This window comes from Tachypleus tridentatus, chromosome 8, assembly GCF_004210375.1.
Source record: "Tachypleus tridentatus isolate NWPU-2018 chromosome 8, ASM421037v1, whole genome shotgun sequence".
Lineage (NCBI taxonomy): Eukaryota > Metazoa > Arthropoda > Merostomata > Xiphosura > Limulidae > Tachypleus > Tachypleus tridentatus.
The window spans coordinates 146,360,090-146,377,019 of NC_134832.1; the positions used below are offsets into that span (position 1 = coordinate 146,360,090).

The window sequence follows — 16,930 nt, forward strand, 5'->3', positions numbered from 1 at the left end:
TATTAGGTTTTGAAAAACAAACAAACATGAAATTACTAGATTGTGAAACATTTATACGAATAAATCCAGCAATATAACAGATTAATTTTACATATAAAATTAAATACTATTCATTTATTTGGCTTCTTGCTCCCAAATTTTTATTTTCGACTCTACGAATGTCCTTCTATTTGCATGAGATGTCTAATTCTCTAGTGTATAATTACAAGCAACAATTTCTATACTTACCATTGCTATTGGTTTGCCTTTGTTATCAAAACACAAATAGTTGTTTGTTCGCTTTTCCCGAATGGTTATACCTGACAGGCCCTTGATCGTTTTGGATTCAAACACTAGGGTTACTGAAAAAAAATAAAAGAACTTTGATTTTTTCGACTTAATACAAATGCATAAACTTTGATTCTAAACAGCTACACTTTTGTTTTTAATAAACTACGATAAAAACCTGATAACAGTTGGTGTACACGTGACATTTAATGAACACGTGTTCTTCGATACGTGATCGGAAAGTTATAAATAAACATTTATTTGATCACTTTAAATTAATGAAACAGGAAGAAACTACTTAAAATTAAAAGGATCGTTTGGAGGAAAAACGTATTTGGACAGAGTTTTTTTACAGGTAAAAGTTTAACACCACATCATCTTTATCATTGTGTGTCAATACGTTAGAAATCAGCGATTCATAAGTAGTGATCCTACAATTAAAGTTTTGTAGATATTTGTCCAACAGATTTTATGACGAAATATAAAGAGAATGCAAAAGACAGTTGTACATTCCAAATTTGCAGAATAAATACGAAAATCAAACCAGTAGTTACTTACAATACTGTGTTTCTTCGCTAAACTCATGAGTAATTTAACATAGTTTAACCTACATACTTTAAGTACCCACGACAGTAGGAGCGTATTCAATAATGCGTTTAATCCAAGAATGAAGATAACACAGTTTAATATCTATTAAGTGTAAACTAAACAACAATGAAGACCATCAAACAATACCCTTTAGTCAATATTTTTAGTGTACTTAAACCTAAAGCATATCTTCTACAATCTACCTTCTCTATCTCTCCTCTGATAATGTTCTGCTGAGAATCGAAACAATGCTATAGGCATTTTTTTTACTCTTTTAAGTTTGGCTTGTTTAGCATACACACTGCTGGCCAAAATCTAAAGGCCACTTAACATAAAGAAAAAATATACATTTTGCGTTCTTAGACGCAACCACTTATTTGAGTAGAGCTTCGAAAGACGAAAATAAGAAAAATCAAAATCAAAAACGTTTTTAGCATTTAATAGGGAAAATGTGAACACAATGAAATAAACCTAAATACTACCTGGTCAAAAGTTTAAGACCATACCAAAAAGAAGTCCTAGACAGGGTAGGAAATGCCCAACAAGAGGTCTCAGTAGTGAGTTGCACGGCCGTCATTGCGAATAACTTCAAACATTCGCTTTGGCATAGTCGATATAAGCGTCTGCAGAAGGCTGGTTGGAATGTTATTCCAAGTGGTGAAGTTGGCTTCACGAAGATCACTCACTGTTTGGAATTGATGTCCATTTCTATAGACTTTCCTTGCCATCCACTCCTAACATTTTCAATGGGGTTCAGTCCGGGCGAACACGCTGGATGGTCCAAAAGAATCACGTTATTTGTCATGAAAAAGTCTTTTGTCCTACGGGCATTGTGGATTGCAACATTGTCCTGCTGAAAGATCCAGTCATTTCCACACACGCGAGGGCCTTCAGTCAATAACGATGGTCTCTCCAACATGTCAATTTAGCCAGCTGCTGTTTGACACCCCTGTATAACCTGAAGCTCCATTGTTCCATAGAAGGAGAAAACACCCCAGATCATGATGGAACCTCCTCCACTGTGTGGTGTAGAAAATGCCTCTGGTGGGATATCCTTATTGCGCCAGTAACGTTAAAAGCCATCTGGATCATCCAGGTTATATTTTTTCTCATCAGAGAACAAAACCTTCGTCCACTTTTCTACGTCCCATGTTTGATGCCTCTCAGCAAAGTTTAACCGAGCTCTTTCGTGGTGTGGAAGGAGGCATGGACTTTCAACACGTTTATGGTTTCTGAAGCCTTTCTTATTGTTCTTGAGCTACATTATGCGTTCGTAAGGGCCTTAATCTGGTTCGACGATCGGCTAGCGTCTTGCCCTACAATTTGTCGAATATTCCTGCTCAACGCCGGCGAAATTTTCTTGAGTCGACCACTTGAAATTCTTGTTCTGTATCTCTCAGGGTCTTTTAAGAAATTTGCAACAGCAGTTTTACTACGCCCAGTCTCACCAGCGATGGCATGTTGAGAGAGATCTTGTTTTTGCAGCTCGACAATTCTGCCACGTTCAAACTCTGTCAACGTTTTAGCCTTTGCCATGTTTTCACCCAATGTAACACAAGAGATGTCAGTGGGAGATGTTGACAATGCTAATGGTTGAACACAAATGACTACATTTCGTTACGTGTTTATCGATTAACGCTTCGTTTCAGTATGGTCTTAAACTTTTGACCAACTGGTATTTAGGCTAATTTCATAGTGTTCACATTTTCCCTATTAAATGCCAAAAAAGTTTTTTTTATTTTCTTATTTTCATCTTTCGAAGCTCTACTCAAATAAGTTGTTGATTCTAACAACGCAAAATGTATATTTTTTCTTTATGTTCGTTGGCCTTAGGATTTTGGCCAGCAGTGTATCTTCAAAAATAAAATAAAAATAAGCTTTATATAACAGAATATTCAACAAATATCATAAAGAAACAATAACAAGTATTAATAGTAGCTACACACGACAATTTTATTCAAATAGTGAAAATAACGTTAGATATTCAGGAATCTCTATTAAAAAGCAAAAATGAAAAGTAGAGACAAAAGATGGCGCTAACGACCACCATTAAAAGAAAAACTGTAAACAGATGGAATACGCAAACACTTATATTTTTAAAAACAATAGAAAAAAATAAGCTTATTTAAAATGTTTATCTATTTATTTCTAACGTTTACGTGAAGCTACAAAAATATACTCTGCACTAAATGTCCGTAATTTTGAACTGATAGACTAGAAGAAAAAAAGAGTTAATCAACAGCATCCAATGCCATTTCTTGTGTTACTCTAATTGAATATAGGATTTGACAGTTACTCTTATAACGCATCGATATCCAACAATGCAAATGGCGATTCTTTAATGCGACGAACCAGTAGTTCACTGATCTATAGTTCTGTATATTCATGTTCAGAGTTGCATGTTTTGACAAGCGAGGTTTAAAACCATTTTACTCACAGTTGGGCAGTCAGTCTAGAAGATATGATTGCCCAGTGTCCTTAAATATTTGAATAACCGACGTAAATAACTAAGAATCCTTATTAAAACCAAATTCATTTACAAATTTGATATTGTCACGGTTAAGTTGTTTGAAGATTTCAAACTGGTTACATAAGTGTGTTCTAAAGTGGAAAAAGGAAACCAAAACCAAATTGACTTACTGTAATTATCATCACTCTTTCCTATAGCCTTAAATCGACCACACTTGTTCCTAGATTTCTTTCTCCTCCTTTTTCTCTTCACTGGTGTAATCCGTACGTGATGACCTGTGCAATTGTGGTATAACTTATGATAACGAGTGATACCGTTCCTAACGTCCCTTTTTGGCAATGAAATCAGATCATCTATCCGTCCCTCAGAACTTTTGTAGACAGCTTGGCATGACATCTAGTGTCGAATAAATAAATTTAATTTAATTAGACGGGAATCTTAATGAACTAAGATTTACAACATTTCAGCATGGGTTCTGGATGTTTTACTAAATCGCTTGTGAATATTTGTTTGTCGCATAGCAGTAGCTAAATGGAATTCGTGACATATTGTCCGTCTATAAACTTGGACAAAATTCATAAAAGTGTTTCGACATCAACATTATAACAAGCTGGTCGTTAAAACAAAGTAGGCGTCTTTTCACAGTTTTCAGAAAGCACGAGATATAGAATGCTTCATAATTTGTTTTATATAAAATACATATTGACTGTGAAAATGTGCTTGTTTGACATAGAAATTCGCGTAAACATAAACAATTATAGGAACATTAATGATTTAACTAGTTTGACTAGTTTATTTCTTTAACATACAAAATTTTCCAACTGCAGGTACGTTTCTTATAACTTTCACTAATGTTTGGTTTGTTTATTGAAAGAACAGGAATGAAGATATTCAGATATGTACTTTGCAGGTATCAATATTTATCGATTTTGTATGTTCATTTCCTGTTTTGTTCATTTTCTTAGATTAATACAGTTCAACAAAATAAAAATAAAAAATACTATTTAAATATCAAAGATACATTACTTGAAGTTTGGGACAATTTATAAATAGCCCATCTTTGAAAATTTTGATTATTATCTGCTGGTCCCTCACTGGGCAGCAGTGAATTTAGTGACTTATAACGCTAAAGTCCAGTGTTCGATTCCCAGCGGTGGATATAGTAAATAGTTCCGTGTGGCTTCGCTTTATAACAATGAGCAAACAAACGAAACTAATCTTTTACTTAGGTCAGAAGGTAATATATATACTCTTGAAAAAAAGAAACGCAAAAGGCAAAATATGAGACAAATTGTTAACAAGTTTATTCCGGGTAGTTTTGTATGACATGTGTGAAACTTTGCACATTCACTGCTGAACATCCAAAGTCTGCAAAGGCGAAGTCCACGCTCACAAGGTGAAGTTTAACGTCACTCAAACGTCATAACGAGTATGCTCCCCGTGAGCATCAATAGCAGCTTGGCATCTCCTGCCCATGGAAGTGATGAGATAACGAATCACATCCTGTGGAATGGCTGTCCACTCAGCCTGCTAAGCTACTGCAAGCTGAGGTAGAGTCTGCAGTTGAGGTTGTCGCCGTCGCAGACGTCGGTCCAACTCGTCTCAAAGATGTTCGATGGGGTTTAAATTTGGTGATCTGGAGGGCCAGGGAAGAACGTTGATGTTGTGGTGTCTCAAGAAGACAGTGGTGAGTCGGGCTGTGTGAAGACGGGCGTTGTCATGTTGAAAAACGTCGTTGACGTTCACCATGATGGGTTGCACATGGAGCCTAAGAATCTCGTCGACGGTTGCGTACGGTCTGATCGGAAATGCTACGCAGCCCTGGTATGGTTGAGGCAGTAGACGTCGCAGTGGTGGTCCTATCCCGAAGGTGACGTAACCGGATGTTGCGATCTTGTGCGGGCGTGGTCACACGAGGTCTGCCAGATCGTGGACGGTCACGAGTTGATCCATGTTGTTGGTGACAATTCTATAGCCTAGTTGCATAGTATCCTCGCTCCAAAGTTTGACCTACTAATTCACAGCCCGAAACATTAACCATTTTGCCATGTCCGGTACAAATTCTTAGATAAAGATTAAATACGACAAATGTTGTATCTATAATAATAATCTGAGGGTTGTCCCTTCAGCCGTAAAGGCATTATAACGTGTGATCAATCTCACTATTCGTTGCTTTATTTGTAATAATTTTATACTTTACGAGCGGTTGTTAAATTTAAAAGAAAAGTTAGCAGCTTAAAAGTTAAAATTAGTACAACTTTTATTATTTTTATAGAATATCTGCATGTGTGTTAATTAATTTCTATATATCGAGATTCAAGAGTCATGCTTTAAGAATCAGGCCCTGTGACACACCAGCACATTAAAACTATTTTGTGTCATTAAACGCGATTTTCGTAAGCAAGCGAAGAAAGTTACTTCTTTTACCTTTATAAATAGGCTAAATACAGTCATGTGAAAAAGTTAGGACACCCTCTGAAAGCCTGTGTATTTTTGTAACATTTTTGGATATATTGATATTTAATCTCAATTTTAACAATACTGAGAGATTATAGGAATATAACTAAACAATTGAAACTGAAGAAAAGACTTTTCAAGATCTTCCGTAAATGTAATTCTACAAAAATGAAGAAAGTTTGCCCCACTCCTCAATGCAGAATTTTGTCAGCTGTGAGATGTTTGTGGGGTTTCTTGCATGTACAGCCCGTTTCAAGTCACCCCACAACAGCTCAATGGAATTAAAATCTGGGCTTTGACTCGGCCATTCCAGGTCTCTCCATTTCTTAGTTTTTAGCCAGTCTTTGATAGATTTACTGGTATGTTTTGGGTCATTGTCGTGTTGCAGGGTCCAATTCCGCTTCAGCTTTAATTTTCTTACAGATGGTCTCACATGATCCTCAAGCACCCTCTGATACACAGTAGAATTCATGGTGGATTCTATGAATGTGAGCTGTCCAGGTCCTGCTGCAGCAAAGCAGCCCCAAACCATGACACTTCCACCTCCATGCTTCACAGTTGGTATGAGGTTCATTTTCTGGAATGTTGTATTTGGTTTACGCCAAACATGTCCTCTGTTCTGGTGTCCAAATAATTCAATTTTGGACTCATCTGTCCAAAGAACATCATTCCAGAAGTCCTGGTCTTTGTCTACATTCTCTCTGGCAAACTTCAGTCTGGCCTTGATGTTTCTCTTAGAGAGCAAAGGTTTCCTCCTTGCACACCTCCCATGCAAGTTACACTTGTGCAGTCTCTTTCTGATTGTAGAGGCATGCATGCACTTTCACATCAACAGTAGCCAGAACCTGCTGTAGGTCCCGTGGCTGATTTCAAAATCTTCTGAGATCTTTTTAAATTCCTTAACAGACTCATAAGCTGCTGCAATTTTCTTTCTGAAGGCCTCAGACAGCTCTTTTGCTCTCACCATGGTGCTCACTCTCACTTCAACAGTCAGGAGCACAACAAACTAAATGTCTGAGGTTTAAATAAGGCAAGCCTCATTCAAAATGCTGAGTAACGATCTTCTAATCATGTGCACCTAGTGTGATACACCTGTGTGTGAGTTGAGCCATTTTAAGTGGGAATAAATGTGGGGGGTGTCCTAACTACTTCCTCAGTTAGAATATGCATTTTTGTAGAATTACATTTACAGAAGATCTTAAAAAGTCTTTTCTTCAGTTTTAATTGTTCAGTTATATTCCTATCATCTCTCAGTATTGTTGAAAATGAGATTAAATATCTATATATCCAAAAGTGTTACACAAATACACAGATTTCATAGGGTGTCCTAACGTTTTCACATGACTGTATGTGTTTATTTATTTGTAAAATATACCATGGTCCTTAGAATTTGGTACCATTCATGAATTTTGTCGATACGTAATACGCAAGGATTTTTACCAATTCAGTTTTTTTGTTTACTCAATACTTCCTTGACAAATTTCATAAATTGACAGGTTAAAGGGCCTGGCATGGCCAGATGGATAAAGCGTTCGACTCGTAATCTGAGGGTCGTGGGTTCGAATCCCCGTCGCACAAAACATGCTCGCCCTTTCAGCTGTGGAGACGTTATAATGGAATAGTGAATCCCACTATTCGTTGGTAAAAGAGCAGCCCAAGAGTTGGCGGTGGGTGGTGATGACTAGCTGCCTTCTCTCTAAATTAGGGACGGCTAGCGCAGATAACTCTCGAGTAGCTTTGGGCGAAATTCAAAAACAAACAAACAAGTTAAAGAGTCAATAGAAGTTAGACAGGAACGAATACAAGCTGAGTGGATAAGACGAGCCCCTATCTTGATACACAGACACACAAGTAGAGTAGATCCGGCGACCTCTGTTGAGAGAAACGCATACAAGTTGAAAAGCAACACAGATAAACGTTGAGTAGATGCTGCGGTCTCTACTGTGAAACGCGTGTATTAATTGACTAGAATTACTAGATCCAGCGACTTCTACTGAGAGAAATGCACACAAGTTGAGTAGACCTGGCAACCGGTAATGTGTGACACACAAATTGAAATTTCATTGACACATTGTAGGACAATCTACACCAAAACAAAAAATGTGAAACAGAACCTACGAAGTTTATCCGTAAAAAAAAAAAAAAAATCAAATCCAATGTTTTTCTAACTGTTTGAATAACACCTGATAATAAGGTGTAACATGACAAATATTTCGAAGATTTGTGGTAAACACGATTCTCTGACTTACTCAAATGACATACGCTTTAGATATCATACTAGCATCAAGATACTTTACAAGATGAATTTGGATACCAGATTAGAATTTGGATATAAGATTAGTTTGGATAACAGGTTAGTATTTGGATAAAATATTAGTGCTTGATTACTGTAGTGTTTAAGATATCAGATTAATGTTTGATAAACAGATTTGTTTTCAGATAATAAATTAATATTTGGATACGAGGTTAGGGTTTAAGTAAACGCATTCATTGCTGATATATAACTTGGTATTAAACAATCGAAAATAAAATATGCATATAAAAGGTAAACGATGTTTAACATGAATGAATTGACAGCATGACAGAAACATTTCTTAAATATCTCGTGTTTGAATCATTATTTACATGATAATGAAAGAATAATGAAATAATTTCATTTGAATATTTAATGAAAAGATACAATCACTAATATATTCATCTCATTAAGACGCTAACATCAATCACTCAAACATAGTTTATCAACAGTAACCAAACGTAACAAATTCCTTACTAGTTCGGGACATCTATCCACACCCGATATCTTATTACACAAATTAGAAGATCGCTACGAACTGATAATACTAACTGTGAAACACATCCAATCATATTTGTGACATTACCTAAGATGAAAGTGGATTTTTAAAAAGGCTAATTAGTTTTAACTTAATCTATCATTATTATTCACTCAGTAAAGGTATAATTACATCTTCAAGAGGTTAAAATTTCATCCAGAGCTATCAACTGCTCTGGTTGTTTTTATTGTTGTTTTGTGAAGCTTTTGATGGGAACTAAATGTATATACAGTCAACAGCCTTAGAAAGGTAGAAGAAAAATAATTTATTGATGTTACCATAATCTTCTAGTTCCATATTATCCTACGGTGGCTCCATCTGCGACATTTTCTAGTTACAACATATGATACTTGAAAGTACAGAGAATGAGAAATGTGTTGACATGACTCATAACCAGGAGTCTTGTGTTCTATTCACTGCGTAAAAAGTTCGAGGATTTTCGTTGTTGAAACTACTTAATCGAGCGAAAGTAATGTGACCTCCAAGAATGCATAAGTGTTATTTCAGAAAATATTAGGCGTAGGATGTCGGCAGTTAATATAAACTCCTGATTAGAGCAATACAACTTACTTAAAAATAAATATCAAGCTGGTGATGAGCATAGATAATTAAATATGCTATTATTACTTATAAAACTTTAAATGCATTTCTTCGCCAGTTTGGTATCATTGGTATTGGACATAAACCTAAAAATATATCTTGAGGTTACGTTAGTCTAGAAGATTGGTTTCAATTTCTAGTAGAAGAGAAATATATACGCTACCTGTGATTAAGTTAAGTTATAGACTACAAAGAAGGCAACTTATCAACACCACTAACTACCAGATTTTGAGTTGACCTTTTACCAGCATTTGGTGTGACTGATCGTCACAATATAGCATATCCTAATGGCTGAAAGGACGTGCATATTCGGTCAAGGAAATTTGAACCTGCGACCTTCAGATTGCTAGTCAAGAACCTTAACCACTATATCAAGCAGCTAGGAGAAGTTTTATTTGTGAAGAATTCATAACCAAACCCCAACCAAAACAACAGGAACAACAACAAACAGATAAACTCCATTTCCATTTGGAGACCACCTAAATTATTCACTAAAATAGGTGCAATATATGACAGCATTAGCGTATGTTCAGTTCAAAGGCTAAATAGATGCAATATCTAACAGCATTAGCGTATGTTCAGTTCAAAGGCTAAATAGATGGTGTTTACATCTTCATAGCTTTTTTTTCGATTTGCTAGATTGTTCTATACCATATGTTGTACATAAACTGTATTTGTTGAAAATCTTTGAAATACTTCACTTCCTTCTCCTATTCTCTAGAATTTGTGTAGGTAGTTAGGAGAGTTAATACTGTTATCAAACACCACACTCACAACAAAACAACAAGGTAGTAGAGTTAATACTGTCATCAAACACTGCAATAACAACAGAACAAGAGGGTAGTAGAGTTACTATTGTAATTAAACATAATAACAACAAAACAAGAGGGTAGTAGAGTTAATACTGTCATCAAACACTACAATAACAACAGAACAAGAGGGTAGTAGAGTTAATATTGTAATTAAACACTATAACAACAAAACAAGAGGGTAGTAGAGTTAATACTGTCATCAAACACTACAATAACAACAGAACAAGAGGGTAGTAGAGTTAATATTGTAATTAAACACTATAACAACAAAACAAGAGGGTAGTAGAGTTAATACTGTCATCAAACACTACAATAACAACAAAACAAGAGGGTAGTAGAGTTACTATTGTAATTAAACACTATAACAACAAAACAAGAGGGTAGTAGAGTTAATACTGTCATCAAACACTACAATAACAACAGAACAAGAGGGTAGTAGAGTTAATATTGTAATTAAACACTATAACAACAAAACAAGAGGGTAGAAGAGTTACTATTGTAATTAAACACTACAATAACAACAGAACAAGAGGGTAGTAGAGTTACTATTGTAATTAAACACTATTACAACAAAACAAGAGGGTAGTAGAGTTAATACTGTCATCAAACACTACAATAACAACAGAACAAGAGGGTAGTAGAGTTAATATTTTCATCAAATACAATGATGACAAAAGAATTAGACGTTAGGACAGCTAATATTGTCATAAAACATAACTCAGCAAGTGCCATCTTAAAGTACACTTTATATCAGAATTAAAATTGTGGTAACTGTGACTAATCTGATGTAGATAATAGAACATTGATATCCTTATCTTGTTTTAAATAAACTTTTTTAATAAATACTGTACAATACGCATTATGGATTTATCATTTATATAATACTGAACTGTCACACGAACAAATGGAGATGACACAGATAAAACGTGCAACAAAACCTTGTGGAAACTGGTTTGGTTTTACACTTCAATTTTTATTAATTTATGTATTCTAAGACAACAGTAGAAGAGCAGCATAGAAGAAACAAAACTTTGAACTTTATAAGGTTTTGTTTGTTTATTATTGTTCAAGATTATCAATCATATGTCGGTGATCGACATACGATGTTAACATGACTAGTTACATTCAGTTAAGTGTGTTTTCTTATAGCAAAGCCACATCGGGCTATCTGCTGAGCTCACCGAGGGGAATCGAGCCCCTGATTTTAGCGTTGTAAATTCGTCGACATACTGCTCTACTAGCGGGGGACACATTGAGGTAATCTGCATACAATGGTTAATATCGTAATGACTGTTTAAACAAACTTTCCACTACTTAGCTATCGTAATGACTGTTTAAACAAACTTTCCATTACTTAGCTATCGTAATGACTGTTTAAACAAACTTTCCACTACTTAGCTATCGTAATGACTGTTTAAACAGACTTTCCACTACTTAGCTATCGTAATGACTGTTTAAACAAACTTTCCACTACTTAGCTATCGTAATGACTGTTTAAACAAACTTTCCACTACTTAGCTATCGTAATGACTGTTTAAACAAACTTTCCATTACTTAGCTATCGTAATGACTGTTTAAACAAACTTTCCACTACTTAGCTATCGTAATGACTGTTTAAACAAACTTTCCATTACTTAGCTATCGTAATGACTGTTTAAACAAACTTTCCACTACTTAGCTATCGTAATGACTGTTTAAACAGACTTTCCACTACTTAGCTATCGTAATGACTGTTTAAACAAACTTTCCACTACTTAGCTATCGTAATGACTGTTTAAACAAACTTTCCACTACTTAGCGGAAAAACGTTTTTGTTGGTTTTTTTTGAGGGAGGGAAGGATTTTAGATAGAGATGCAGGACTTAACCCAAACTGCAAAATATTTGTCAGAGAAAATAGTGGGCACAAACCTAGGTTCAGTTGCTGATAAGAGATCGAAATAATAGTCTATGTTTCCCTTCTTATTTTTCATGGCCAGGCGTACTAAGGCATTTGACTCGTAATCTGAGGGTCGCGGGTTCGCATCCCCATCGTGTCAACCATGCTCGCCCTTTCAGCCGTAGGGGCGTTATAACGTGACGGTCAATCCCACTATTCGTTGGCAAAAGAGTAGCCCAAGAGTTGGCGGTGGGTGGTGATGTCTTGCTGCCTTCCCTCTGGTCTTACACTGCTAAATTAGGGACAGCTAGCACAGATAGCCCTCGAGTAGTTTTGTGCGAAACTCAAAAAACAAACAAACAAAATCTTCTCTTTTAACGTGCAAAATAGTCCATTGGAAGATTGTAAAGGTATAAAATATTTGAAGTGGATTTCTTCTAATCATTTACGGAAGTTGTTGAATACAGTTTTCATGACACCAACAGACATTTTAATTCCAGTTCAATAATATATTTTGTCCCAAAGTCTCGAGTGGCACAGCGGTCTATAAACCAAAAACCCTAAAACTTGGATTTTGATACCCAAGGTGAAAATAGCACAGATAAGCTCATTGTGTGGCTTTGTGCTTATTAACAAACAAATACATTTATGCAAAGCGTGAAGAACATTAAATGGAAAGTCGTATAATGGGTAAAGTCGTCGTATCAAATACAAAGTTAAAAATATTTAATTAAAAAATCATATACCCAATAAGTTTGGGAAATTTCATATAGCTATCTGCAAAAACAATAAGACAAAAACAGACAGTGGAAAGTGTAACGGTGACTTAAATGCGCAACAGTTTGAAGGCGTGATTTAAGAGACTCTGGTTCGTTCACTGAAAGGCATGTATTGTTTCTTTCTGACGTTGTGACATTTTACACCAAATCGGGGCCAAAGTATTGTATTCGATTGGGCGCTACACTAGTCGAAGTAATAGAAATGGATTTTGTAAGCTACACCTAGGTGGTTATTAGCATATGCAAAATTGATAATAGGTCAAATAATGTGCATTCTTGTGACGCGAACAATGGCGTACAAAATATATGTCATCACAAAGTAACCAGATCAGTACTAAATTAGACGAACTGTGAAATTAACTGCCTGTCGAACAGCCCTAGAGAAAAGACTTGTGTTCATTAATTTTGCTTTTAAGCGTACTGAATGCATTTCTAAATGTCACATGTAAACAACGCATAACATACGTGTATCGAAATATTGAAAATGGATAAACCCGTTTATTAAGGGTTAAGTGTTAACCTAAGTTAACATAGGTAGTTAACAAGGATAAATGTGAAATATGATCAGAAATTTCCAATCAATATGTTGAACATCATAGTTTCTGGTGAGGTGAGCTATATTATAACATGGTATTTATATTATAAACACAATCAAACGTTCTTTAACACAATGATAATGTCAGTCCTCAGTTCCTTGTGAGTATTAGAGACGCTGTCAGTACTCAATTACTAGTATGTATACATGATACCTCCAGTCCTCAGTTTCTAGTAACTATCTTTAATACCTCTAATCTTAAGTTCATGGCCAGTATCCGTGATAACACCAATCCTCAATTCCTGGTGATAACATCAATTTTCAGCTTTTGGTCAGTATCCGTGACAACACCAATCCTCAATTCCTGGTGATAACATCAATTTTCAGCTTCTGGTCAGTATCCGTGACAACACCAATCCTCAATTCCTGGTGATAACATCAATTTTCAGCTTCTGCTCAGTATCCGTGACAACACCAATCCTCAATTCCTGGTGATAACATCAATTTTTAGCTTCTGGTCAGTATCCGTGACAACTCCAATCCTCAATTCCTGGTGATAACATCAAATTTCAGCTTCTGCCCAGTATCCGTGACAACACCAATCCTCAATTCCTGGTGATAACATCAAATTTCAGCTTCTGCCCAGTATCCGTGATAACTCCAATCCACAATTCCTGTGATAACATCAATTTTCAGCTTCTGGCCAGTATCCGTGACAACACCAACCATTAAATATTTCGTAGTGGACAAATATTACTATTATCAACCTTAATTCCTATCAGTAGATTTGTACGATAAGACGTGGAAAGTACAAAAAAGGCTCTTTTTTGTTGTTGTTGTTTCAGAAATAATAATTAGCTTTTATTTCCCACATCCAAAGTAAGAACAAGGGTTTCATGGTTACTTGTCCCTAAATCTGGATTTTGTTTGTAACTAATAACTATAAGCAACAAATGAAGGCCGGTTATATTCACATTCCATGAAGCTTTCATGATGACATATTTTTATGTTTAATGTTAAGACATTATTACTTTAAATAAAAAATTAATTAAAGTTCCGTTGCTAGATGCTGTACTTAGATTAGATTGGTCCTTCTCCATTAACAAATGCTGTACTTAGAATATGTTGGCTTTTCTCCATTAAGAATGTTATATTTAAATCACATTAGCCTTTCTCCGTTATTAGAACTCGGCATGGTCAGGTGGATAAGGCACTCGCCTCGTAATCTGAGGGTTCCGGGTTTGAATCCCCGTCAAACCAAACATACTCGTTCTTTCAGCCATGGAGGGCGTTATAATGTCACGGTCAATCCCACTATTCGTTGGTAAAAGAGTAGCCCAAGAGTTTGCGGTGGGTGGTGATGACTAGTTACCTTCCCTCTGGTCTTACACTGCTAAATTAGAGATGGCTAGCACAGATAGCCCCCGTGTAACTTTGTGCGAAATTGTGATTGTGATTTTTCTTATAGCAACGCTACATCAGACTATTTGCTCAGCCCACCGAGGGGAATCGAACCCTGATTTTAGCGTTGTAAATCCGGAGACATACCGCTGTGCGAAATTCAAAAACAAACAAATATAAAACGTAAAGTAAAAAAAAAATGGAATAAACACAGATAGCTGAGCTCAGTGTAAAAAAAAAAGTTGAAATTCAAAACAAGCAAACAGACTTCGATTATATATATAATGTTTTTACATATATATTTTTCTTACAATATTCTTGTAAAGCAGTACAAATACTATCGCACTATAACAGTTTCTAAATTTGACTTTATGACTAAAGGGAAAGTGGCTAGCTTGGGCTCGTCTAATCTTAAACTAGGATTGGATCATAACTATTGTAATCTACTCTTGGCTTCAAAGAGCTGAGATAATTTTCCTATGAGTGAACGGGACGCGAACATGAGGTCGCCGGATCCACAATTTATTGCACTAAACATGCTCAACCTTTATATTTTAAAGAAAACCATAATAGACGGCTATAAACAAGGTTTAAAAACACAAGCATTACAACGTTTCAATTTCAACACCTTATAACTTTAAAAGCATTAAGTTAATCACATGACCATGCCATCTTTGATAAGCCTAAAATACTATTATTGGTAGATGACTTTTAGTACATGAAGATGATGTATGAATGTCTTAAAAATTGTGAAGTTCGTATATCTTTTCCAAACTTCGAACATCGCTGTTGCGAAATACTGACTGAGCACTTTATTGAGACCCTATTAAATATACGTTTAGATCCTTACATCTGCAAGTTGATCATATAAATCTCAGAAATTTGAAAAAAATAAAATTATTCTACTCAGGTCGGTTTTCAAGAAGACCAGTAACAACAACAACTTTCCACCTAGAGAGGTACAGTGGCCATCAGCTTCTGCTACTAGAAACAGAAATTGCCACAAGCCCTCGTTGTTAAAGAAAATAAAGGCCACTGACCTCTGCTGGTACAGCAAATAGTGGTTACCACCTTCTGTTATTAGAGAATGTGATGACTATGAATCCATATTGTCACACCTAAAGAAAACAGTGGCTACAAACTCGTGGCGACCTGACTTACAGAAAAAAACCCAACAAAACATTGGATAGGTTTGTGAGATGTAATTAACTCAGTCCTTTGTTCCAGTTTGTTAAATTTTTTAAATGGTGGCTAGGATAAATTATTTTAAAACTATCATGTGAGGGACATTACAAAATACATTACTTGGCATTCGTCAAGTATGAAAACTGTTTCTGATGAAAGTAAAGCATAGATCAGTGAAGTTTAGAACACCAAAATGTGGTTATTCATTGCAATGAGTAACTGATGTGATTTGAAAAATCGTACTTCGTCTTACTTTTTTACTTAATATAAAGTAACCCACGTGAAGAGAATCACATAAGACATTTAACCCTACCCGTTTTGTTTCGACAGTTTTAGCTACTGCAAACTTTGCAATGGTGTGAAAACTGTTCTCATGTTGAACAATAGGTCCGTTGATTTATTTAGATGGACGAATAGCTTTCGTTTTCAATCATACTTACCCAAACTTTGATTCATTTAAAATGGTAAATAACATTTAAAATTCACTACAATGTTCTTTTCATCATGGCAAACGGGAAGGACCTGTTCCAAAACCATAAATACAATAATCTTCTGTGATAATAATGTTCGCAACTGTCCAGAAGAGCGTGACAATGGCTTATGTGGCCGTATTCAGCACATATACACAATGGCTTATGTGGCCGTATTCAGCACATATACACAATGGCTTATGTGGCCGTATTCAGCACATATACACAATGGCTTATGTGGCCTGCGTATTCAGCACATATACACAATGGCTTATGTGGCCTGCGTATTTAGCACATATTAATCCATTTGAGCTTGTCTTACATTCAACAACGTAACTTCCACCAACATGTGGAACCCAGATGTTCCAATTCAGTGTAGATGGAGTTTCTAGCAAACAGATCAGTTTAGTATTTCGATGCTTCATTTTTTATTTGGATTTGTTCCCTCATGATCAGCAATATTCTAACGCATATGTCTTTTCTAATTATTTTACTCAGGTTGTTGACGTAACAAAGAATGTTAAAAGCTAGAACATCTAGCAAAAACCAACAGATCTGTATTAACAAAACTTCAGAGGATTTTAGTTTCGAATCGTTTGAGTGCGTGTGTGTGTGTTTTTATAGCAAAGCCACATCGGACTATCTGCTGTGTCCACTG

At 35.7% G+C, this 16,930-nt stretch overlaps 1 protein-coding gene across 1 annotated transcript in view; it reads right to left on the minus strand.

Moving 5' to 3' along the window:
- LOC143224307 (fibroblast growth factor 18-like) overlaps nucleotides 1–16,930 on the minus strand; it is a 75,840-nt gene that overhangs the window by 12,157 nt on the left and 46,753 nt on the right. Inside the window, exons 3-4 of the mRNA XM_076452703.1 lie at nucleotides 3,496–3,721; nucleotides 229–341 (exon numbers count right to left, since the gene is read on the minus strand). Of these exons, the coding sequence (XP_076308818.1) occupies nucleotides 229–341; nucleotides 3,496–3,721 (339 nt within the window). The remainder of the gene's footprint in view (nucleotides 1–228; nucleotides 342–3,495; nucleotides 3,722–16,930) is intronic.